The sequence below is a fragment of the Colossoma macropomum genome, unplaced genomic scaffold (genome assembly GCF_904425465.1).
Source record: "Colossoma macropomum unplaced genomic scaffold, Colossoma_macropomum, whole genome shotgun sequence".
In the NCBI taxonomy this organism is placed as follows: domain Eukaryota; kingdom Metazoa; phylum Chordata; class Actinopteri; order Characiformes; family Serrasalmidae; genus Colossoma; species Colossoma macropomum.
Window position 1 is genome coordinate 6,980,888 of NW_023494807.1, and position 25,267 is coordinate 7,006,154.

Below are 25,267 nucleotides of genomic sequence, written 5' to 3' on the forward strand. Positions count from 1 at the left end.
TAAGTCCAAAAATTAAGCACACGCTTATAAGGGCTGTATCAGTCAAGCCAAAGCTCAGTTATTGTTCCTGAAGCTTCCAGCCATTCAAGCACATAATGGACGCACAAAGGACTGATTAAACATGTACATGCAAACACACAAGCTGAAGAGATATGACCGTTTTGTATTAATTACTTAATTACTATACCTATATAATGCACTTTTATTTAAGAAAAGTATCAGTTGACTCATCGGCACCAACACAAACCATATTTGAGTCACAGACAGACATCCCTCCTACAACAAAGCAGATTAAGAAAGTACAGCCCAAACAAAATCCCCATCTTGTCATAACCAAACAGACATAGCTGTTGTGGGGGGTAAAGGGGACATTTGCCCCTGATTCACTGGGTTAAGTGAGACTATCTAAATATATCAGCCGCCGTTTGTCGTAACCTGTGTTTAAGTAATGTCAATGACAAGTTTTGTCGCTGTTACAACCCCCTGTTGTAATCATACTGTGTCCCAATCAGGCACTGAACTGCTTGAAAGATTCAAGGTGACATTTTCAGGAAGAAAGGAACACAAATAACGCAAAACTTAGGTTCTATTTTTAATTGTGTAATTTGCAAACAATTCAATTACCAGGAATAAATCACCCAGGGACCATTTTTAACCAGAGCGTGTAGGTTACTGAGAGCGAAACATAGGCCCATACTTTTAACCACTACACACAAGAATAGAGCAATGAAACATTCAAACCTGTGGTGACCGCTAACTAGGTAACAGTAATCTAACCACAAAGGCAGATGAGACAGAAAGGAGTGACTTCAGACGAATACCAAATTATACAGCTGCCATACAAAGACTATCTAAAACAACTAAATTACTGTTTGAGGCAGTATGATTATTACAGGTCAATACTTTACTGCAACAAAACACTATCCAAGCTGGGTTAGTTTTACCTGAGCTGGTTCTGTAATGTAAATTCTAAGAGATCTGACTGGTTGATCGGTACAGTGTCTGTGTTATTTTCCCAAATTTCCACATGTATTGTTATAGCCTGGACTGAAATGACACAGCCTGGATGTACATAGGAGCATTACACCAAAAACGCCCTCAATAACAATAACAACACATCACACCACAGTGTATATGAGCAGGTGCTGTTATTACATTAGTGTGTACAGTAGTGTGCAAAACTGTAAAAACTATGGATACTGCAGATTCATACTGGATAAAAATCACTACATAATTATTACTATCAAGCTGTGAAAACTACACACAGTGCAGATTCATACTGGATTAAAACCACTACACAATCATGACTGTCAGACTCTAAAATTACACATTGTATATTCATACTGGATTAAACTCATTCCACAATTATTACTGTCAGACTCTAAATACTACACACACTGCAGATTCATACTGGATTAAAATCACTGCACAATTATTAGTCAGAATGTAGAAACTTCCCAGGTCCCAGATTCATACTGGAGTAAGATCAATCCTCAGTTATTACAGTCTGACTGTAAAACCACTGGATATTGCAGATTCATACTGGATTATTCTGACAGATCTTGCTCAGTAATCTTTAAGTACAGTTCTTTCCCAAGTAAAACTAATACACCTACAAAAGGGCTAAAATGCTCAATTATGAAGAAAACAAGGCCCAGCTGCAGTAAATCCAAACCAGCAGTAAGTAAAACATACAGCTAGATACTACTATGGTTTGTTTGTTTATAAAAAGAACGGAGTGCCACCATTATATCTGGTACAAGGCTGTAAGTGTAACTCGCACTCAAATAGAGGGCCGATTCAGGAGGTGCTCTATGAGACGATGCATGGCACTGAAATGGAGCGCTGGGCACAAGAGAGAGGTGAAGTCAACGCTGCGAACGCTCCAGTAATAATAAGAGGTTTGTTAGCTCTCTTTTAGTTCTCTGTGTGTGTGTGCATGCCTACTGTCTCATGTCTAAGCCTCAGGCCCTGGGTACAATCCTCTCTGTGTCTCTTATGTCCCCACAGACGACTTTCTCCACTCTTTGCCCTCAGGAAAATGGGCTAAAAAAGGGCACAGCCTATACAGAAAAGTGGCTGGGCGTTCCGTCTGGGAGGTGGTGTATTATGGGAAGCTAAAAGAGCGTTCCAGGGCACACAAGAGGAACAAGAGGATATATGTTTTGTCACCTAGTATATTTTTCTTCACAAGCATAATTTAAAAAAAGCACAGCTATTTATAAAGTGTTTCCTAGAAGTGTGGTTCACAATGAGATCATCTGCATGTGCGAGTAGGTAAGCGTTTATATGTCCTTTACTAAAATTACACAACATGCATGCGGATGTGTGTCAGCTTTCATGGTCCTTTTGCCATGTTAAGCCGGGCCAACACCATACAACTAAAAAAATGCTAACAGACTTCGAAACTGGAGAGCATCTCACACATACGCAGTGTGTGTTCAAACGATAATGGCATTTCAAAACAGGCAACACGGCAAAATGATGCAGTGGTTTGAGTTTATACAGTGAGGTGTGGGCTATTCGCTGGACAGAACTCATCACCATTTTGTTGACTTTCCCCTCACTGTGACACGTTAACATGGTGTCACCTGGTTGCCTGTGTCACTGCACAGATCCTCTAGCATCCTTTTTAAGTGTATTTACAACAGCGTGTTTGCCAGTAGCTTATGTTTCTTTCTTTCATCATTTGAAGCATAGTTCCAGCTATAAAGCCAGTATTTTACAGAATTTCTTGTGCTTTTGTCATGTGGGTGCGCACACTAGACAATTAAACAAACCTACATCCCAAATTTAGCCAATTTTACATGATACAAATGAAGCTAAAACTTGAACGGACATATTTGTGCTTGGTAAGAAGCACAGTGAAAATGCAAACTAAAAAAAATGCAAAATAAATATGTGGTTAAGAAAAGTGGATATCGATCTGTTCTGCAGTGGAAACTGGAGAAGCCATTTAGTACGGACTGGCAAGCTGATATGAAACTGTAAAGTTTGTGCCCTGAGGTTCTGGTTATTAAGACACTTAAGTTATCTAAGACACTCACATATTCGCCAATATTCAATAAGCAGCTCCCCATCACTGTACATGTACACCTCTTCCAAGCTCTCTGATTCACTAATGGCTGCATCACTTGTTCAGTTACATCACTGACCACCTACAGGACTTAAATATGAAATGTCTGACAACATCAGGAGGCTCTTCATCACTCTGGAGCATGGAAGGACACTGATTAACTCAATGCCTCTCTCATACTACTAGATCATCCGTGCTGTCAATCACTTCTGACTGATGTCCCAACCTGGAAAAACTGATTCTGCCTGTGAAAATTTGCTGGAAAAGTACAAATCGGGGGGAAATTTGTGTGGTGTAGGCTCTGTTTCAGAGAAATACTCCTAGTCTCTGTCTCATACATCTATAGCATATGGTCAGAGCATCTGCCCACTGACTTTAATTGTAAATGTGTATTGACTTGATCACATTTTCTGTTCTTTGATAAGTATGGGGCAATGCATCAACACTGTAGTCTACAATAATTGACTTTCTGCAACATATACAGACTATGGAGTATTCCTTCACTTCACTTACTTATTAATTACTTACTTTAACCTCTCCTTTAACAATTGAGGATGCCACAAAGCTAATGCACGTTTCTAAAGTCACTGTAAGAACCCTCATTTCCTTTACAGTCCTGGATATACCTTCACACATCTGACTGCATGGCACCCTGGCATTGTCTTCTATCACTGGATCTCACAGAAGTGACTGTAGTTCTAAAATACACTGCTTGCGCAAGCCGCACACCACAGGCACAGCACTTGCAGAGTTTCCACGGAGACCATCACTCAACACTTCCTTGTGTACAAAATACTGAGTCAGTGTCATCGAGGTTAAAAGGCACAAAAGTATCGAGAAATGATATCACGGTGTAACCAGACCTTCAATCCCTGATTCACATAATCCTCAAGGAAAAACCCACTTCATTACAGTATTTATGCATGTACACATTTGTATGAGATAATAAGTGCTCAGAGTTCACAAGAGGATCAGAATAAATATAATGTTCAACGTGTAAAAAGCCCAACTGTAATGACTGTAATGATCCCGTTTCAGCTCCTTCCCCCACTAATGCCCTTCCAGACAACGTGCTGCCTTGGCGTTCTTTTTTCCCCACCCGTATTCCTCAAAGCCCTGCCCGCTGCGCGAGGACTGGCTCTTCTTTACGCTGGGATTGGCTAGTAGTTCACACTCGCATGCAGTCTGCCAATCGGCTGAGCGCTGAGGTAGCCAATCCTGGCGCAGAAGGCGGGGCTTTCAGGAATACGGGTGGGGAAAAAAATAACAATGGAATAGAAGAGTCCTCGCCATGCTTCTCCACACGGCATGGCCACAGATCAGAAAAGTAAAATGAAGAACTACAGAAAAACGGATTAAAACGTTTAAAAGTTTAAGAAAACACTTTATTCTGTACAATTAGAAATCATGAAAAACGGAACTACTTTTTTACGCACTGCGAGAGTCTGTAAAGACAAAAGTGCCAAAACGTATTAGCTTTACGTGGAAAACCATAGAAAAAAAAAGTGTAATTAAGAAAATGTACAGGCATTAAAAAGAATAACCGAACATTTTGTTAGTGTAGAAGATATAAGCTATAAATATGACGAGGCTAAAGTTGGCTTCCTATTCGAATTTTCCCGTTCCACCTTAAATGATGCAGCAGTTACGTTCTGGCGCCTCGTTTAAGGTGGAACGGGAAAATTCGAACAAGAGCTGACTTCAGCTCCGTGAAAATATGATGTATTTATTTTGCACGGTAATAATAAAGCGAGCAAAAACGTCACTCACCCTCGAGTTGATCTCCTTCATTCTCTCTTGACGCGTTTTCGATAACGGGTCCGTAACACGGGACATACCGAGCATTTGTCCAAAAGAAACAGAAAGTGCTCAGTTTGAACCTACTTTTCGACCAAACTGGACCCTGAATACACAGAGAAATGTATGTCTGAGGAGGATCCGGACGGTATATCCAGTGTGGACGGCGCTGCTGTTATGAGAGGACACGAATAGAGGACTCCATCCACTTTTGTTCCTCTGTATCCGAGTCGGTAAGCGATTCAAGCCAGTCGCTGCTTTGAGACACTTTTCTTCACACAGGAAACCCCGGCAGTCTCTCTCTCCCAGGCGGCACGAGCCACGCCCCCTCTCACCAAAAACCACACCCACATGTCTTATTCCACACCCCCTTTCATACTTTTGTCCAATAGGGGCCGGCTCGTCCGCTCCAGGCCACTCATTAACTCCTGGCCAGTTACCAAGTAGCCATGCAGTTTCATTTTATTTTGCACAGAATAAGTAAAACATCAGAAATGGGGGATCTTCATTTTAGATAACACTCTTAAAAAGAAGGTTCTTTAAGGGTTCTTTAGTAAAGGGAATGGTTCTATTTAGAACCATGATCATTTCATGCCAACATGCCTTTCTGCATGGTGAAATGGTTCTTCAGATTGATGGAGAATGTGTTGTAATTGGTTCTACATAGCATCAAAACAGGTTCTTCTATTGTTGCAAGCTTCACATCGTAACAATAAAAGAACCCTTTTTTGGTGCTGCATAGAACCAAATTCAACCCATTCTCTGTCAATCTGAAGAACCATTTCACCATGCAGAGAACGCTTCAAACATGCAAATGTTTCTTTTAGTGTTCTTGGTTGTATATAGAACCAGTGTCTTCACTAAAGAACCCGTCAAGAATCATCTTTTTAAGAGTGTAAAGTACAGTGTTAAATTATATCCCAGCCATCCACTAAATTAGAAAGTCAAATAAAAAGTTCTTTATGAGTTCTATGTAGAAAAAAGTTCTTTATGAGTTCTGTGTAGAAGCATTTCATGATTAAATGATTTTTAGATGGTGAAATGGTTCTTCAGGTTGACGGAGAATGTGTTGCACAAGGTTCTACGTAGAACTTTTTAAAAATGGCTCTATATAGCACCAAAAGGTGCTCTTCTGTTGTTATGATGTCAAGCATGTAACAGTAAAGAACCCTTTTTGGTGCTATATAAACACATTCTCTATCAGTCTGAAGAATCATAAAAAAGAACCATTTCACCATGCAAAGAACCCTTGAAGAACCATCTTTAAGAATGTACTTCTTTTCCAATGAAGAAAACTTTTAGCACCTTTAATGTTAGTTTAGTAACTGAATAGAGATCATCGTACTGGGAAATACTGTATATGAGATTATTTAAAAGCTGTGCATGCTGCACTACTCAAAACTGGCCTACAAGCTGCAGAAATATGGTAAATATTTAAATAAAGCTTTAATTAATTTACTTATTTCATACTGAATTGATAAAATAAGTTAAATTAGACTACACAGACACGCAAATGGACCACAGCACCAGACTTGCTGTACGATCTCAGAGAAAGACAGAGAGTGGAGCCTAAAGATGATGATAGTTGATGGTCAGGCTGATAGGAAACACAAAACACAACCTCTTCTAAATTTAGAGAGCCAGAGAGGGAACGCCCTGCATTGCAGCCACTCAGCCTCAGCCAAAAGCCACTTCTTATTGGGAATTTGCAGAAGCGGCAGTGCGAACGTGTGCACTGACGTGTAACGTTCAGCTGGGTGAAGGCAGATGATCAGTCTGTCCTTCTTTCTTTCTCTTTTTCTTTCTTTTTTCTTTAATTTATTATTTTTTTCTTTCTGCTACTCAGGCAGTTTTCCACAGGCAGCACCTCTTCATCTGCTTTTCCTTCATTTACAGAAATGGTTTAGTAACATGTCAAGACAAACAAGATAAACACAATAGTCGTAAAATCAATTCGTGACAATTAATGTGTCACATCACTGTCCCTAAGTAGTGAGAGAGGAGAGATTTACAGAGTGGACCAGCTAGGAAGGATAATGTCTCAGAGGCATCATTACAGAGATAGGAGGATGACAACCACCAACTAGCCCACTTCATCATAGCTTCCACAACCAGAGTGGAAATGTTAAAACGTTAAACCCAGCAGACAATTGCTGGCCTTGCATTGACATTCTTATGCAAAAGATGCCTAAGATTGTATACCCATGGCCAATTTACATGCTTCTTAGTCAAAATAAGTTAAACCATCCTCTAAAATTAAATATTTTAGTGCACAATTTCTATTTATTTGCTGAGTTCAACTTACATAACATGGAAAAAACAAAAACTGAACATAATTAATGTGCCATAACTTTTGCACGGGCCACATTATATATTTTTTTCAAATTCAGCAAATAAACAGCAATTGTGCTTTTACTTGTACAGGAGTGTGTTCACTGTAGAGGATGTGTTCATTTGTTTTCACTTAGAAAATCAACATGTCATTTGACCAGGTGCCCAAACTTTTGCATGCAAGTGTAACTACCTAGTTATTATACCAACTGACAGTATAAGCATACCACAGCAGGTAAAGGCTAACTGACCACAGGCCTATCTTTTACCACACTAGGGGCAGACATCTTGGGTAAACAATGGCTGAAGACCACCTCAATGTAGCAATAGCTACATATCTTCCCACCTAGGTAAGAAGTAATCTATGCTAAAGACTAGCACAGTCAAAGTTTCAACACTGTGCACAAACAGTGAAGTAGGGTAACACTGTGTTAGCACTGGAAAAAAAATCTGTGCCTTATTGCAGAATTTCTGTAAAACAGTGATGGTATGTGTTCATTTTCTTTGTCAATTTTTTTAAGACATCTGTAGGGGTCTCACTTCCAAGATAGAAGGTCTAGATTCCCTGAGGCACCCTGTACCTGCTTTTAAGGCCTGTTTAAAGGAAAAATCATATTGGATGCAAAAACAAATATACACAAATTTCCCTCTTACCCCAAATGCAGGTGATCATCATGCATGTCTGGAGGCATGTCTGTCTGAAGTTTGCACAAGGAAGCTAAAATAACAGAAGTAACAACTACCTTAAAGCCTGACTCTGTCTCTAGGCTACTACTTTAGTCCATCTTTACAGACAATATTATGTAATACAGGGTCAAAAAGTCTCTTAGAGATTACTTAACAGCTCAACACTGCTTGAGCCAAAAGTCTGATAGTTTAGGCCTGCAGTTCGCACAATACTAACTGGTGCCATAAGCTTCCATTCCTTGTTAGCTATGTTAGCCTCGTAGCTCCAGTGCATATCTAAACAAGCAAACTTCAAACATCAGACATGTCTTGTCTGATCGACTACACTTAGGGGAAGGAGAAAACTGTGTAAATGGACTTTTTCTCCATAAAAAAATCCCTTAAAAGAGGCCTTCAGAGCAACTTAAACTATAGGTGCCAGTAAAGTTATGATTCAAACTGCATTCAGTGTTTATTAATATATCACTTCTCCATCTCCATGTAATTCGCATCATAGATTCTGCTCTCTCTTTGTTTAACCCTTAGAAGCAACAGTTTTCATTAGAGATAACAAACCATGGGGTAGTTTAATAGTTATTACTTCTAACTTTTTCTGTTGAAAGTGTAGATTTTAAACTTTCAATTCATACCAGGCTGTGATTTATATTTGATGAAAAGTCTTACAGTCTTGTTTTAAAGAAACACTGTTCTCTATGTTTTTGCCAGGTTTTTGTCATTTTTGACATTCAAACAAATAGAAAAAGTTGGAAGTGCAGGCTTGAACCTGTCAACTATACTGAATGTAAATGTAATTTACTATATACTCACTATGTAATTACACAAGTTTGAAAGGTATAGCAAAATGAAAGTAACCTGAATCTTTCTGTTTTACTTTATGCACTTCCTTCATTAAGCTAAGCTGAGAACAATGTGAAGGTGATTGTGATGATGTGTGTTTGGGGGTGGAATTGTGCTGGCTAAAGTCGCGATCTTCCACATCACAGCCCACTCCAGTCTGTCGGCTGGAAACCCCACATCGACCCACAGCTACAGAATAAACAGATTTTCTTCGGAGCTCTTTCTCTCACTGTAATGAGTCACTTTCCAGACTTCCTCTTCTTTTGTGTCAGGGGTTGAAGTTGTCTTTCTCACACGCCCACACAGTCACCAGCGGAGGTAGGATGAGAAAGGTGTTGATGTGAGACAGAAAAAGAGAGAGAAGAAAAGAGAGAGAAGCCACAATCTTCACAGCGTTTCTGTTCTGATCCTATTTTCGGCTTTGCTCTCCCTCTCAAAGTCCAGAGTCATGGTCACATCACTGACCTGCCAGCAATCATTACCATCACACAAAGTGCTTGGCCTTTCTGGCTTTTTAGGGCGACTTTCATAAGACTGAAATGCTTGACTGAGACACAGGTTAAAAAATATGCCCAACAGCTTGTTTAATCTCCTTAGAAAAGCACTGACAATAGAATAGGGCATTCTGGAGCTTCCACACATGAGCCTAAGGTCACCATGCCGAATGCCAAGCGTCTGATAGAGGGGTATAAAGCCAGCATTGGGCCGTGGTGCAGTGGAACTGCATTCTCTGGAGTGATAGAGCTCTATTCAATACCTTTGGGTAGTGTTGGAATCTACAACTCATTATCCAACATCAGTACCTGACCTCACTTCTGAGGCTGAATGCGTTCAAAAACAGTTAACAAAGCTCAATCAGTTAATGATGTAAAAGGATTCTACTGAAATGAATGTCAACATGATATCTTATTACACAATTTATGTCTCTACATGGATCTATATCTATCTTTCAGTCTACAGTGGAGTGCTATACACCATATACAACACTATACCGTAGTTTCTATAAAAAGCATATATACACTGTATATTCAAAAGTATCCAGACAGCTTTTCTAATTAGTGTATTGAGCTACCTTTAGCTTTGCCCACTGCTGACACAGTTGATCAATTGCACAAACACAGCTTGTATAATCTCAATAGAAAAGCACTGACCAATAGAATGGCATTGGAGAAGCCTCAAGTGAGCCTAAGGTCACCATGCCCAATGCCAAGGGTCAGACAGAGGGGTATAAAGAACCCCAGCACCGGGCTGTGGAACTGCATTGGAGTGATGGAGCTCCATCCAATACCTTGATGATGGTTTATGATCTAGAACTGATCATCCAACATCAGTACCTGACCTCACTAATGCTCATGTGGCTGAATGCAATCAAATCCTTACAGCAATGCTCCAACATCTAGTGTGAAGACTTCCCAAAAGAGCACAGGCTGTTACTGCAACAAGAGGGACAACTGAAACCCTTGACTTCCAAAGAAACACTACATGAGCAGGTGTCTACAAATACTTGCTGATTGCTGTTTAGTCTTGAACTCAATTAGCCATTCAAGGTTATACAGTAACACCATAATATAGTAAGTTTTCGTCTGACCGACCTTTTGTTCCATAATTGTTCAAAACTTCCCAAATGGTGCAATACTACGGCGCAAAACAGAAAAGCTGTTGTATTAGATGACTAGTACGGACAGGTGTGGTTATTTGAATTCATTTCAGTATTCATTTATTTTAAAATAAAATTTGCCCTTTCGCCCAACCAAACTTGACATGAACACTTGGACCCTGTAGGTTTGGTAAATATTTCAAGCTCAAAATATTTCAAGGGTATTTGTTTTTAACTGTACACAGTTAACTGCGTTGTACAGAGAGTGTTCTCTGCCAGTTTGTAGTATTTTAGGAGTAGGAGTTTTATTAAAAAAATTTAATTATCAGTGACACAGTAGCAACTATTAACATAACATTCCTTCTTCTGTTGCTAAGTAGCAATGCATGTTGATATACATTCAGCAGAATAAGTGATCTTCTGTGTTCACTAAACACTATTTGTGCATTGTGGGAAATTACAGCCCCGAAAATCACTTTGGAATTTTATTTTATGAAGAGAAATATAGCAAATGTACTCAACAGTGCCCAAAAATGCAAATGGGGATCCACAGATTTCTGTTATATTAGCCAGTGCAAAGCTAAAAAACTTCAGACACCAGACATTTCTCTGCCAATTGACTATATTTGGGCTACATTTATTTAGAGTTATGCAGAGTTTTTACAGTGTAAGCTGCACAAGTTTCATTCTGCAGGTCAGCTGATAGTGGTAAATTACATGCACCTAAAATACAAAGATAAATAACTACATCGACTGATCAATCAGGTATGGACCACCTCTTATGCTAGCTGAATGCAGTAAGAGAATGTTAAACCCCCTGTGTTCTTGATTTTTCATTCAAAATATATCATTATAAATATAAATATATTTATATATCATTTCCTCACTGTGATGTTTGAACAATGTTTGGTCACAAAAGCGGGTATATAAATAGCCTAATGCTAGACCCTGAGAGAGGGTTGCTGTCCTGTGGACAGACTAAGGTGTGAATTGCTGCTGATGTGTGCTCTGCATAAATGAGTGAAAGCTCATGCTCATGCTAGTCAAGCATAGTTTTGAAGTGTGTTAGTTTTGTGGGCGGTTGATGAAGTGAGATAATGTGCAGGTGTCGGCCTGAACACACAGAGGCCACTGAGAGCCAGTTGAGCGATCATTATGTCACACAATGCAGTATGAGAGGATGGATCACAGTCAGAAACAGAGAGAAATTCTGAACAAAGGTTGGGGCTCACACAGAGAGACAGGGGTAAAGAGCGAAAGAGGGTGATATGGCAAAAATATAGTATGATATTCACTGAACACAACATATATGTCAAAATATTTGGTTTTCTTCAAGTTTCAAAACAAGTTAGAATACACTGGACAACATAATGCCATATTTGCAAAAATAAACAATTTAAAAAGAAACAGAAGTTAAAAAAGATAAATGATAAAAATAGCAAAAGAAGCTGACACCTGATGGGCTGACGTTCAGCAATCAGCTACTTGTGACATTGCAATTTATACTGTTGCTGTTTACAGGCTGTAGTGATTTCAGGAAAAAATAATAAATGCAAGCACACACACACACACACATATATATACATATATATATATATATACACGTGTGTGTGTTTGTGTGTGTGTGTGTGTGTGTGTGCAGAGTCTAGACAATAGATTTTAGGCCTCTGCCCCAGGCCTGTTCATAAGTTCAGTCCAAATATGACTCTGAAGGAACAAATAACATCAGCTTATTTCCATACAGAACTGCAGACTGTAAACTTTCAGTCAGTATCACATTAAAAAAAGAGAAGAGGAAATATTTTGTGATTTGGATTTGTTTAAACGTTATTTGCAAAAACAAAAAACATTCTTTGTATTTTCTGTCATTACTTTCATTGCAAAAAAGACACATGTAGACTCTGATTTATCAATATAGTATGTGAATCAAATGTAAATACACCATCATAAACAAGGGGACTGTACAGGTACATTTTGGTCTCCTAATGTTCAAAAAACACTCTCTAATGTAAATGCACTCTCAAAGGCATACCAATGGTCTTCAAGGTCCAATTATGTACATATGTACATATTATGTATGTATATTACTTTTTAAAAAGAAAAGGGAAATAAAAATGCAGGAGTGAAGACAAGATATATGGACTCACTGCAATTTAAAGCTACACTAAGTCAGATTTAGCGATCTGGGGACCTCTCTGGTGGAAATGTGTAATTGCACACAACATGCAGAGGAAGATTTGTAATATGAGCGACTGAATCTGATAAATGTGAGTGCGTTGAAAGAGAATTCAAAGAGAAGCGAGGGACATGTCTTCTAGGGAAGTGAGTAAATTATATCTATTTATATATTGCATTTATATATTCTATCAGCTTCTATTGTCATCATATCTTCACCAGTATAATGTTATTTTTGCATTTGAGACCGAAACATCGAGCTGGGACCCTTTTTTTGAAACTGTGTGTTTGACGGTAACATGTAAAGACGTTTGATGTGGTCAGAAAAACTCCCTCTTCATGCTTTACAGAGTGACTGGCAGCAGTGCTCGCACACCATATGGTAGCATATTTTGTTTTATTTTCTCGTTACTCAGTAACGGCACATATGTCAGAGTTATGTTTTCTAATAAAGGCACTAAAGAGTATGTAATTTAATGTCATTTGAAATAAAAAGTTTAGTGAACTTTAGAAACATTTCTTGCACAAAAAAAGAAAACATTTCAGAACCATCGTCATCATTTTTGTGTGGAAACTTCAGAGCATCACTTCATAAAAGTAGATCCAGTTAATTTAAATGACTGCATTCAGCGTCAGCATTTCTGTTTATCTATTGGTTTAATGAGATGGACAAGTTATACAACTTTTATGAAGAGAACTATAATATTAAAGTGAGGCAGGTAAATCGGCCAGTTTATTACTATACAATGGAAAATGGAGCAGTACTATCTGATAATGCTCAGTAAATTTGCTCAGATAATATGATATGGGGTTTCTGTACACGTCCTGCGTTGGTCTTTATTGCATTTAATATCCGTTGCCGGTCACTGGGGTTTGTTCCGTGTTCCAGTCTGCGTTCAGATAAGCCCAGAGTGGAGGATTCAGCGCAGGGGCTGAACCGAGCAAGAGGAGGAGATAGAGAGAGAGTGAGAAAGTGAGAGGAAGGGGGATGGGACTTGTCCGCCCCGCTGATGCAATCCTGCCACCCGAGGAAGAAATTGCCCAGCTGTGAGAGAGCAGAGAAGAGGGGAAAAATGCAGGAGGGGGGCAATTTTCACCCCGCTCCAGCCGAAAGTGCTTAACTTCAGCACGCAAACTCTGCTCACACAATCTGGAGCTGGCACACTTGTTTAGACACAGACGTGATACTTTCGCATACAATCGAAAAAATTATAGGGGCTGCCAGATTGCAGCCACTGAACAGTGCGCAGATGCCACATATGCAGGAGTAGGCTACTCACTATAAATACAGTACGGACTTATATCTTAAGACTGTTTATAAACACAGATCCATACACACATTCACATATTCATAAATCTCCCTTCTGCACATGCTCTCCAGATGTGCATCCACTGGTACTGAAAACTGCCTGATTTTATGTTGCCACTTTGTCAGTGATCAACTCTCAAGCCTGGATTTATTATAAAGTATAAAACAGTCTGTTACAGTAAAGTGGTAACACTAGTCGGCGTAACACGGCAGACTAAATGATTAAAGTCTGAGCTTTTGTAAAATATAGTCCACTGCCGCTTTAGTTTTCAAACTCATTGTACACTCTTAAAAAGATGGTTCTTCAAGGGTTCATTAGCAGAGAAAATGGTTCTATATAGAACTATGAACACTCAAGGAATCCTTTGACTTACATTAAAAGTAAAGTAGATTCTTTTCCTTCTCCTGTAAAGTTACAGGTACAAGGTTTCCTCCCGACAACAACAATATGCTCATTTAAATATGCTAACAGATATACTTCCATTTCTATTTTCTCATATTTTATTCTAAATTATGTATATTTTGCCCTGTGATGGACTGGCGACCTGTCCAGGGTGTTTCCTGCTTTCCACCCAACCACCGCTGGGATAGGCTCCAGCTCCCCCTGCGACCCAGAAGGACAAGTGGTTTAGAAAGTGTGTGCGTGTGTGTTTATTTATTTTCACCTAATATATGTATGTTTATGTACATTTATGTTTCTTGCTACTATAGCACTGCAATTTTCTTTTGGGATCAATAAAGTTCTATCTGTCTATCTTATATTAATTTTAAAATCACTTAATGTTTCATGACTATCCCACCACTGGCAGTAATTTGGTAGGGGTGGGGGGTGGATGTTGCGTGGTGGTGGACATGTCTTCCCCACTTTTTGAAATTATGAAAGATCATTTTGAGGTTCCTAGAATTGTTACTTATTTCACTTCACTATAATGCACTATGATTGATGACTTATGCTATTACAGTTATTATTACTTCTTCGCTTCTTATATATTTATCCTTACTGGGGTATATATACTGGGGTAAAATCACTGGGCGATTTTAGTGACACAATGGAAAGCTGTGCCAAAATGCCATGCTTAAATCATTGCTGCCCTGACAAAGTGGCACTCAATTCACTAATAGGCTATATCATCTTGTCATTTAGCAGATGCTCTTATGAAGCTCTAATAAAGTGAGCTTACTTAGGTATTTTCCAAGGAACAGAAAAACAGATGAGGCAGGGATTTAGTTAGGTGTGGGGGGAGATGACGCATCTCTCTTCTCGCTCTTTTAGGTCCAAGCTGGGTTAGCATAGCCAACTCTCTTTCCTTTCAGTAACAGCCTTTCAGTAACTTACCTAAGTAACATGACTACTGCTAATGGTGTACACTTTTCTGTTGGTGCTGCAACACGCTGGTGTTCAACAACAAACCCGCTGAGTTAGACTGAGCCTCATACACAGGTGCAGTTAGGCTGTTGTCACGTAGTTGAGTGAAGCACTGGAGACAGGCAAACTGCTGAGAACTTAATTTAGCAACTGCTGTAAAACAGTTATAACTGTCACTGAAAAATAACTACACACACAGACACACGCACATCATCTAAACCACTTATCCTTCTGGGTCGCAGTGGGGTGCTGGAGCCTATCCCAGCTGTCATTGGGCAGAAGGCAGGATACACCCTGGACAGGTCGCCAGTCCATCGCAGGGCAGACAGACATACACCCGCAATTGAAAATTAACTAGTCTATATTGATTCATATAATTACTGTTTGTTTTCCGTCATAGGCAGAAAAGGAAAAATGGATTAGGGATTGAAGAGAGAGCTCAGGGAGGGATAGACGAGGAGAGAGAAGAGAGGAGGCAAGAAGAGGAGGGTGTTCAGGCTACAGGAGCTGGAGCCCCGAAGAGTCAAATGCTTGAAATAATCCTGCCAGTTTCTGTAACACCACTGACAAAAACAATCTTGGGAAAGATTTATCGCCAAATAATTTTAATTATAAAAACAAGCCTCAAATTTGTTGTTTTATGAAAATATCACTTCAGCATCTGTGAAGTCACTCCTAAACTATATGTCCAAAAGTTTGTGGACACCCCTACTTATTAGTGAATTCTGCTGCATTAAGATGCACTCAGTGCTGACATGCGAGTTCAAATGCACACACAGCTTTTATAATCTCCATAGAAAAGCACTGACAATAGAACAGGATGATCTGGAGCAGCCACACATGAGTCACCATGTCCAGTGTCAAGCGTAGGGTAGAGGGGTATGAAGGCCCCCAGCATTGAGTTGTGGAGCAGTGGAGCTGTGTCCTCTAGAGTGATGGAGCACCAACCAATACCTTTGGGATGAGTTTGGAGTGGTGTTTGTGATCCAGAACTGATCATCCAACATCAGTACCTGATTTCACTAGAGCTCCCGCTGCTGAATGCAATCAAATCATCACGTCAATGTTCCGACATTTATTGTACAGCCTTACCCGAAGAGCAGAGACAGTTACTAAAGCGGAGGGGGACAGACTCCTTTTTAATACTCTTGATTTCGAAACAAACCTTGGATGAGCAGGTGTGTACAAACTTTTAGCCATACTGTGTAAGACATGCTGTTCATTCATACACAACATTTCAAATAACCACTAAAGTAAAGCTTAAAAAGAAAGAATTATTATAGTTATTTATATTTTTTGTTGGTTAGTTTAGGAATAGAATAAACAATACACAGCCAGGGACAATGCATGGTTTACTCTTATTTTGAGCTCAGTTTCATTTTTAAATGTTGTGGGACACCATTTGTCACCGCGATGGCTCCACAGAATGACCCAACTATGACTATGAAAAACAATCTATGTGCACTAAAGTATATAGTTGATCAAATATACTGGGCTTTATCAAGGAGCACTCGTTCATTTCCCTCTGTATAGTAATAAACCAGCCTGTTTGCTCAATATTTTCAATACTAAAAGTTGCACAACGGTCCATCCCTATAATGCCGAGAGATAAACAATGTTGAAGCTGAATGCACTGAATTGAACTGGAGTTCCTTTTTCCCGAGAGATGCGCAGAAGTTTCAAAACAAAAATAGAACCCTGGCAACAGTGATTCTGAAACTTTTTCTGTTTTTGAAATGAATGCATGTTTCTAAAGCACTGAAGCAGACGGCCTGGTGTCTATATACCTTTGTTTAGTACTGAACTCAGACACTTAAAGGTGCATCCACTGCTGACCAAGTGTTCAACTGCACACACACAGCTTGTATAACCTCCATAGAAAAGCATTACTAATATAATGGGCTGCATGTGAGCCTAAGGTCACCATACCCAATGCAGTGTTGGTTAGAGGGGCTTAAAGCCTGCCAGCACTGGACTGTGGAGCAGTGGAACTGCATTCTCTGCAGTGATGGAGCTCCACCCAATACCTTTAGGTTGATCTGTGATTCAACATCAGTCCCTGATCTCACTAATGCTCCTGTGGTTGAATGCAATCAAATCCTCACAGCAATGTTCCAACATCTAGGAGAAAGCCTTTCCAGATGAGCACAGGCTGTTACTGCAGTAAAGGAGGACAAACTCACTAATGCACTTCATTCTTGGTGAAACAGATGAGCATGTGTCTCCAAATGTTTGGACATACAGTCTATGTTTGACAATACTGTTGGTACAATCTTCAATCATGTCACTTTATTGACTTGAGTGTTTTTATATAATGCATGACATTTGAAATTGGTAGAAACATAATTGCAGCACTAAAAATGGGTCCATATTGTGGCGCCCTAGTCAATTATGTGTCTATTTTTTATATGTCTGGTGTTTTTTGTTACTGTAGTCAAACTTCCTCCAGGGCAATATACACTACATCCCTCTATCTACACGTCTGTTTCTCTGTATATGTGTAAACAGGCAGGTCCAAATGACTCAGAGCACCAGTGAAAATGATGCTATTTTGCATTCTTTTCAAATTACACTATTAGCATAACAATTTAAGTGAAAAGTAAAATAACTAAAATATGTACATGGATTTCTTAGTATTTGGAGTTTCAGATTTTCTCTTTAATGATAATGCACTCGAGCTGGACGCCACAAACCTCTGATTAGCAGATAAAATCCACTTCCGTGTTGTCTAAACACAAGCTTCTTTGGAAGAGATAAGACTCAAAAACAATTTTTGTACAAAGGCCTCAACATAATTAATGTCACAAACTTGTTTAAATAGTGGAAACTGCTGATTATCAATAATTGAACAAGATTTTTTTCAACTGGTGGTAAATGAGTTTTACCGTAACTGGGGGCTGATACCGCGATAACTTTGTTGACCATTAGCAGATGGAGGCCTACAGTCTTATGCAAAACTTTGAATATCGCTGGTCAAATTCTATGTTTTGCTGATTTTCTAAGTGAAAATAGGTTAGCACATCCTCTACACACAGAAAAAATGTTGCTTTGAATTGACTTGATTCACTCTACATGGATGAAATGTTTTAGTTTTGATTTACTGGAGTTTAACGTGCTGAAAAAAAAATATACAATATAAAACGTGCCATAACTTCTGCACAAGCCACACTTTAGTTCCCCCTCCAAATCTGTTACATTCAGCAAATAAATAGTGATTATGCATTAAAACATGTGTTCTCTGTCAGTCAAGTGTGTCTCAAGTGTGTTCTCTGTAAAGGATCTGTACTCATTTTAACTGACCTTTTGCATTTGATCGTATCTCTAATGTTGTAGACGACTAAAACTGTCTTGATAAATGCTTACGAAGAGGTTTAGCCTTGTGGAAACTGTTACTTGACGAAAAAGTATGAAAATTTTATCATCACCCTCTTCAGCAAATATGGTCAAAGACCTTTGGGCCTTTGGAACACTATTACTCAGAAAGCTATAAACACACCAATGGTCCTAGCAGATGTAACAGAACACACAGACTGTCCACAGACGGTGAAATATGTGGCGGGCCGGCGCTCGGAGCAGACTCCACGTGCTCACTTCCTGGTAGGAGGAGACTGTAAGCAGCGCTGTCAAATCAAACCCGGTCCACACACACACACAAGCAAGAACACACAGGATGGATGCTGTCAGCCGCTAGAAATAGATCGAGCCCAGTAATCTCGCTATTACAGCCTTGTTCTTGCTCTGCTTGTGACGTCACCGGTGCACTTGAAAAGGCTAACCGCTAACAGACCAAAACGAATGGTAATGGTCTCCAGAGAGAATAAAACACCTGATTAAATAACAGCGTAATAACTGAACACAGTGACTTGTTATTAAGCCATATATGGTAGTAACAAACATGTACTGACATTCAGTAAGAAGGTATATTGTGATATCCATCCAACACACAAAACATTGTTATCGTGGAAACTTTGAAGTTTCACCAAATGACATCATTAACAGTAAGACTGTTAAAAACCAGGGGCAAAAGTTACGAAAGCTTTCCTGAGAAAAAACTGCGAAGGATTTAAAGATGTTTGTTAAACAGCAACTTTCAGAACTCTACATGTATGTTCGTCTTTTACATGCAGCATTTTAGAAAATACAATTTGTGATAATATTGAAAGGCATGATAAAAGGTCAGGTAGACATTACATTTTTACATTGGCTCTAGTTAATACTACAGTAATCTACAGATAACCTTGACTATTAACCAACAAATCAGAGTTTTTAAAAAAGAATAAAACATAAATGTACTTCTCTGAACAACAACGATCCAAATATGAACCACTTGAACACTTTACTGGAATACAAGATAAACTATGAAACCTTTAAAAAAGATAAATTTGCAAAAAATGTAATATATAGGAAAATTTTAAAATATGCATTGTTACCATTCGTCATGCAGTGAGTCACTGCTTATCCGTATAGAAGGTATATTTTAGTAATTTGTTTTTTCAACAAGTAATTAAGCTTAGTGATGCAATCAAGTCAAGTAATTAACTGACATACAGAGATGCGAATGCTGTATTGCCCAATGCCGGTCACCACGCAACTGCCAAGAGGGGTATAAAGCACCCCAGCACTGGTTTGTGGAGCAATGGAAATGCATTGTGTGATGGAGTGATAGAGCTCCATCTAATATCTTTGAGGTGATTTGTGATACAAAACTCTTGTGGCTGAATGCAATCAAATCCTCACAGCAATGTTCCAACATCTAGTGTAAAGCCTTTCCAGAGGAGCAGAGGCTGTTACTGTAGCAAAAGGGAACAAACTCCCTATGATTTCAGAATAAACACTGGATATTATCTACAACCTTTAGAACACACAGCATGAATTGGTATAAGACTCTATAATAGTATTAATATTAGTAAATATACACAATGTTTCTATATGATTCCAAGACTACACATGACATGTGCACTATTATACTGACTATAACTATAAAAAATAGACATGGTTGCCCTCTTCTGGTCAAACCAAATCAACACATCAACCTGCACAAACTAACAGGCTAAAAGAAAGCACACTGCTGTTTTGTTCCACAGTAATAACAGTGGGCTGATGATACTTTCCAATCTCTGAACACCTTCAGAGACCAGCTTGTTCCATCAACAACAAATCAAGAAATTTTACTGCTTTTGAAGCTGTGCCAGGGCAGAATTCCCCAATCATGAAACGTAAAACCACATCGCACAGCAACCAAAGGCAGCTTTGATGCCCCCGCAAGTCTTTCAAAGCATTCAAACGCTCATTAGTAATTAATAAGTGCTCCTTGTAACATTGTGGTTTGACTTTTCTTCACTTTATTGTTTATGCAGCTTCCTCTGCACTCTGAACACTGGGGAAGGGGAAGTTCCCGCTCTCTCACTCTCTAATTCAATTCAAGTTACAGCACTGCAAAACAGTTTATAACAGCATATAAAGCAGTTAAAGGTGCTCAAGCAGTTAATGATGTAACTGTAATGATGATTCTACTAAAATCAATGCCAACATAAGATCTTACTATACAATTTATGTCTCTACATGGATCTACATCTATCTTTCAGTCTACAGTGGAGCGCTACACACCATATACAACAATAAACTGTAATTGCTGTAAGAAGCATATATACAATATATGATCAAAAGTCAGACTTCTAATTAGTAAAGTGAGCTACCTTCAGCTTCGCCCACTGCTGACACAGCTGTTCGATCACACACATACAGCTTGACCAATAGAATGGCCCTAAAGCAGCCACACAGGAGCCTAAGGTCACCACGCCCAATGCCAAGCGCCAGCTAGAGGGGTATATAGCTCCTCCAACACTGGGCTGTGGAGCAGTGGAACTCCTGGAGTGATGGTGCTCTGATACCTTTGGGATGTGTTGGAGTGATCCAGAACTGATCATCCAACATCAGTATCTCACCTCACTAACGCACTCGTGGCTGAATGCAATCAAATCCTCACAGCAAGAGATGTCTACAAACATTTGGACAGTCTGGCGTATAAATTGTCATAAAAGCTCTGGTGGGAAATGATAAGAAGAAGTGAAAATAAACTAAACAGAAGCTAAATATGTCCAACAACGCCCTACTGAAGCTGAATTAGTGAACTTGAAAAGCATCAGTGACTGAACTGTGGAGCGATTAAACTGCGGCAGTGCAGTGTACATTTTAGGATATCCTCAGGCCTCAGAGTCAGCTTTCAGACAGCGCCTCATCCCCACATGCAGAAGAGCAGGTCAAAGGATTTTGTTTACTTAAAATTTATGCGAAAGTTGAGTGTATATTTTACCAGACATTGTGTCCAACAAGATTTTAACAGTCATTTTACCAGTCTTGCAGTTTTATTAGTAAAGTATCGGTATTTATCCTGAGAAGTTTTATTAAAAAACGCAGTATAGACCATTTTCAAGCATTTTCTTTCATGATATATGTGGTTGGGAGAGCTTTACACATTCAAGAAGTATCCGCACTATATTGTGAATAACATGTTTTTCTTTTCAAAAACTCTTTATATCGAGAACCGTTACAAATTTTGGAACGAAAATCTTCATATATACATAAGGTGCTAGACAGTTTCTGAACCCTTCAGAATTCCTAACTTTCTACATAAATCTTTCTTGAAATGTGATTAGATCTTCATCTAAGTCACAGCAACAGACAAATAGAATCCAGTGAAACAAATAACACAAACAATTACATATTTTTTTATTCATTTACTGAACTAAGCGACCCACCATATATGTCTTTGTTGGAAAAAAGTATGTGGACTTCTAGAATCATCAGCTTGGGGCTGTTTTTGCTGCCATTAGACCAGGAGAGTTTGCCATCATTTGTTGGTACTATTCTGGACTGTATCAGGAAATTCCACTGGAGAATGTCAAGGCATCATCAGGACAGTGACTCTAAAAGCACCAGTCATTCTATCAAAGAATGGCTGAAGCCGATGTTTTTGAATGGCTGAGCCAAAGCCAAGATCTTAATGAAGTAGTAATGTTGAGTAGGATCTGATTCGTAGAGTTTTTTTGCAAGGAAGCCAATCAACATCGCTGAGGTGAAGCAGTTCTGTAAGGAGCAATGGGTCGAAATTTGTTTTCCAAATCAATGTAGCTGATCAACAGTTCCAGGAAATGTTTGGTGGAGGTCATTGCTGCTCAAGGGGGTCACACGAGATACTGAAAGCAGAGGTTTACACACTTGCCAAGAAACACATTTAATATTGGATCACTTTTTTCAATAAATTATTGAAAATTTATGCAATGCTTTGTCTTAATTCTTTTATTGAGTGCTCTTTTTCTAGTGTTATTGACCACATTTTAGGTCCCATTTATGCAGAAATTTAGAGAATCTGAAAAAAACGTTTACAAACTTTCTAGCACCACTGTATATATTCACATAACACTATAACAGAGTATCAAATGCGGGTCAGTCCAGTCTAACGTCTCAAAAATAACTGTGACATACTGACTATTTCTCAAAAATAACTGTGTCTTACCTTGCGGTTGCCGGCCATCTTGCCCAAGAAGCTGAGACTGCGTACCAGGGAGCGCAGGCTGCCGGACTTCTCCCCACTCTCCACCCTCTGAACCCCCTTACCCTCCGTCCTCTCCACACTCCCCCACAGCTCTCCACCCAGCTCTGCATCCACACTGAAGCGCAACACCACACACACACACATATTCACAGTCGGCCTATTAGAGAGCGCTGACTTAACATGGTCTGAATTTAATGTCTCTAATCTTACTGTGCTGAGAATAAAAGCTGATTCTTACCTCTGTGTGGATCCTCCAAATAGAGAGCTGAAGGATTCTGCTGGGGTAAAAAAAACGCAAAACACTCCAAATCAGTCCTGCGATTAAGTCCTTAAAACGCAGTGAACAACTTACAACCGCTTTTTGAAGTGTCCACTCTAAATCCGTGAAGCTTTAATTGATCCTGTTCCAGGTCCAAGCAGGTTTTTGTACATTTTACAATTAAAACATAACACAACAGAACCAAAAGAGCCCTTAGAATCTCCGTTAGAGAAGAGAAAGGAGAAAGAGAGGGATGTGAGAAATGACCACAGTGCATAGCTTCAGGGCGCTAATGACAGACTCAGCAGAACAAATACAGGAAGACCGCTTCCGCATAACTGCACATACACACACACATAAAACACACATATGCGCAAATCAAGATACTCGAACACACCGTCCCAAGACACTGCTCAAATCTACTGCCTAATGAAAACACAAGCTTCCTCGGTACAGACACACATATCTTCTGGAGAATGCATCAAAGAAGGAGATGGGAAGCTTTCCTTTGTGTGTTAGCCTCATTCTACACCGGGGGTGCCCAAACTTTTTGTGTTGGGGGGCCAAACTGCAATGTTTGTTGTGGGCTGAGGGCCAAAAAGGCAAAACAATATATAAATAAAGAAGTTTTTAAAAATATACTTCACATTATCTTTTGTTACTAAAAGGACAATACAGTATTTAATCGTTTATATACAGTATAGGTGGGGAAAATATAAATTCGTAGAGGCATCATGATTCTCAAATCTGAATTGAGTCACAAAACATCTTTACATTTTTATTTAGGCTCTGTTTTCCCTGAACTGAAAAAAATGTTCTTTGAATTTTCAATTACAATGTGGCAACTAGTTGCAAATTATCAACACAGTTCTTGCCAAAACAAGCAAATTTAAGTAAAGCAATTGTGTTGTGTTGATGTAATGTATTTTATTCATGTGCAACCACCTGACACATTTCAATCGTGAAGCATTTTCTTCAGCAGACTGCAAAACAAATATTTGTGGTCCTTGAGACATTAGATACCTTATCACAGGTCAGCTTGGAAGTGGATAGAAAATGCAGGATCTTATCTAATGTATGCATGTTTACAGTCAACTTCATGTATATGAAGTTAAATAAAATTGTGTATATGAAGTAAAAGGCCTGAAATCATAGTAAACTACATATCCTACTTAAAAACACAGCTTTGTTTCACAACCAGCTCAGGATACAGTAACTAGTTAACAGGCTAACCTAGTAAAACTTAGTTAGGCTTTAAGTAGAAAGGTTCACTGAAGGATTAACTGTAAGGTGAAAATGCAACATTATTTTTTTGATTTTTGTAAACTTTTGCAGACGACATTAACTCACTGACCAATCATGTTTGTCTGTGGAGCTGGCATGGCAGCAACCAAGCTGACAAACTGGCTGTGTTCCAACAACTGGAATGCTCAAACAGGGCTCAAACTGGACTATAAACATCTGAGTTAAACGTGCAAGCGCTCAACTTTCAGCTTCTGAATGAAGAGACAAAGCTCTTCACGCTGCCCTCACTTTTAAAGGCAATTTCTAAGAGTTAACTGAGCACAAAACAAAATATACTGCCTTCAAGCTCCTCCCACACATTTTGATGGGATTTGTTAGGATGAGCTATTTTTATTTATAACTCTAGTTAAGTTAAATCAATGCAAAAAAGATCTACGCAAACTGTTTCCTTCAATTTTTTTTAAGCAGGCATAAGGAACTTTTCATTATTTAGAGTATGAGGGTATGAGAGAAAAAGATAGAACAGTAGATCAAGCTTTAGCAGTATCTCTTAGAGAGTCACAGTGAGATGTTATTGGTCCGCTCTCAGAGCGTGCACTGTTGACTTTAGCACCGTGGCTGGTTTACCTTGGGCGTGAGAGTGCAGGCGGTGGTTGGCATGGGCTGGTTGGCATTTGCTGGATATGGTGCAAAGAGACGGCACAGATACACTGTAGCCCTGCGGCAGAGTGGACTGCTCCTACAATACACACAGCAGCATGCAAGCATGAGTGCACGCAGTATACACACGTACGGTACCACCCACTTACACACTCCAGCACACTCAGACAACAAACATGTGTATATACATACACGCACACCTTTAACACACTGGTATGATTAATCTTGTGGCTTTTGCTTTGATGGGAAGAGTTTGTGTGTTGAAAGGGTTGTCTGGGGGTCACACTTTGACCTGTCGAGTCCATTTCCACTACAGACATTCAATTCAATTCAGTTTAGTTCAGTTCAGTTCAGTTCAGCATTGCACAAGGCC

The 25,267-nt window shown here is 39.2% G+C and overlaps 1 protein-coding gene across 4 annotated transcripts in view; it reads right to left on the bottom strand.

Annotated features, from left to right (window-relative positions):
* The window catches only part of arhgef2 (rho/rac guanine nucleotide exchange factor (GEF) 2), a 92,896-nt gene that overhangs the window by 53,515 nt on the left and 14,114 nt on the right, over positions 1-25,267 (bottom strand). For 2 of the 4 annotated variants that reach the window (XM_036556190.1, XM_036556192.1), the window contains 3 exons: positions 24,862-24,973; positions 22,969-23,008; positions 22,692-22,845 (listed from right to left, as the gene is read on the bottom strand). In XM_036556190.1, the coding sequence (XP_036412083.1) occupies positions 22,692-22,845; positions 22,969-23,008; positions 24,862-24,973 (306 nt within the window). Of the gene's footprint in view, positions 1-4,846; positions 5,174-22,691; positions 22,846-22,968; positions 23,009-24,861; positions 24,974-25,267 lie in introns of those variants that run through there. The other 2 variants (XM_036556191.1, XM_036556193.1) reach the window with 2 other exon arrangements.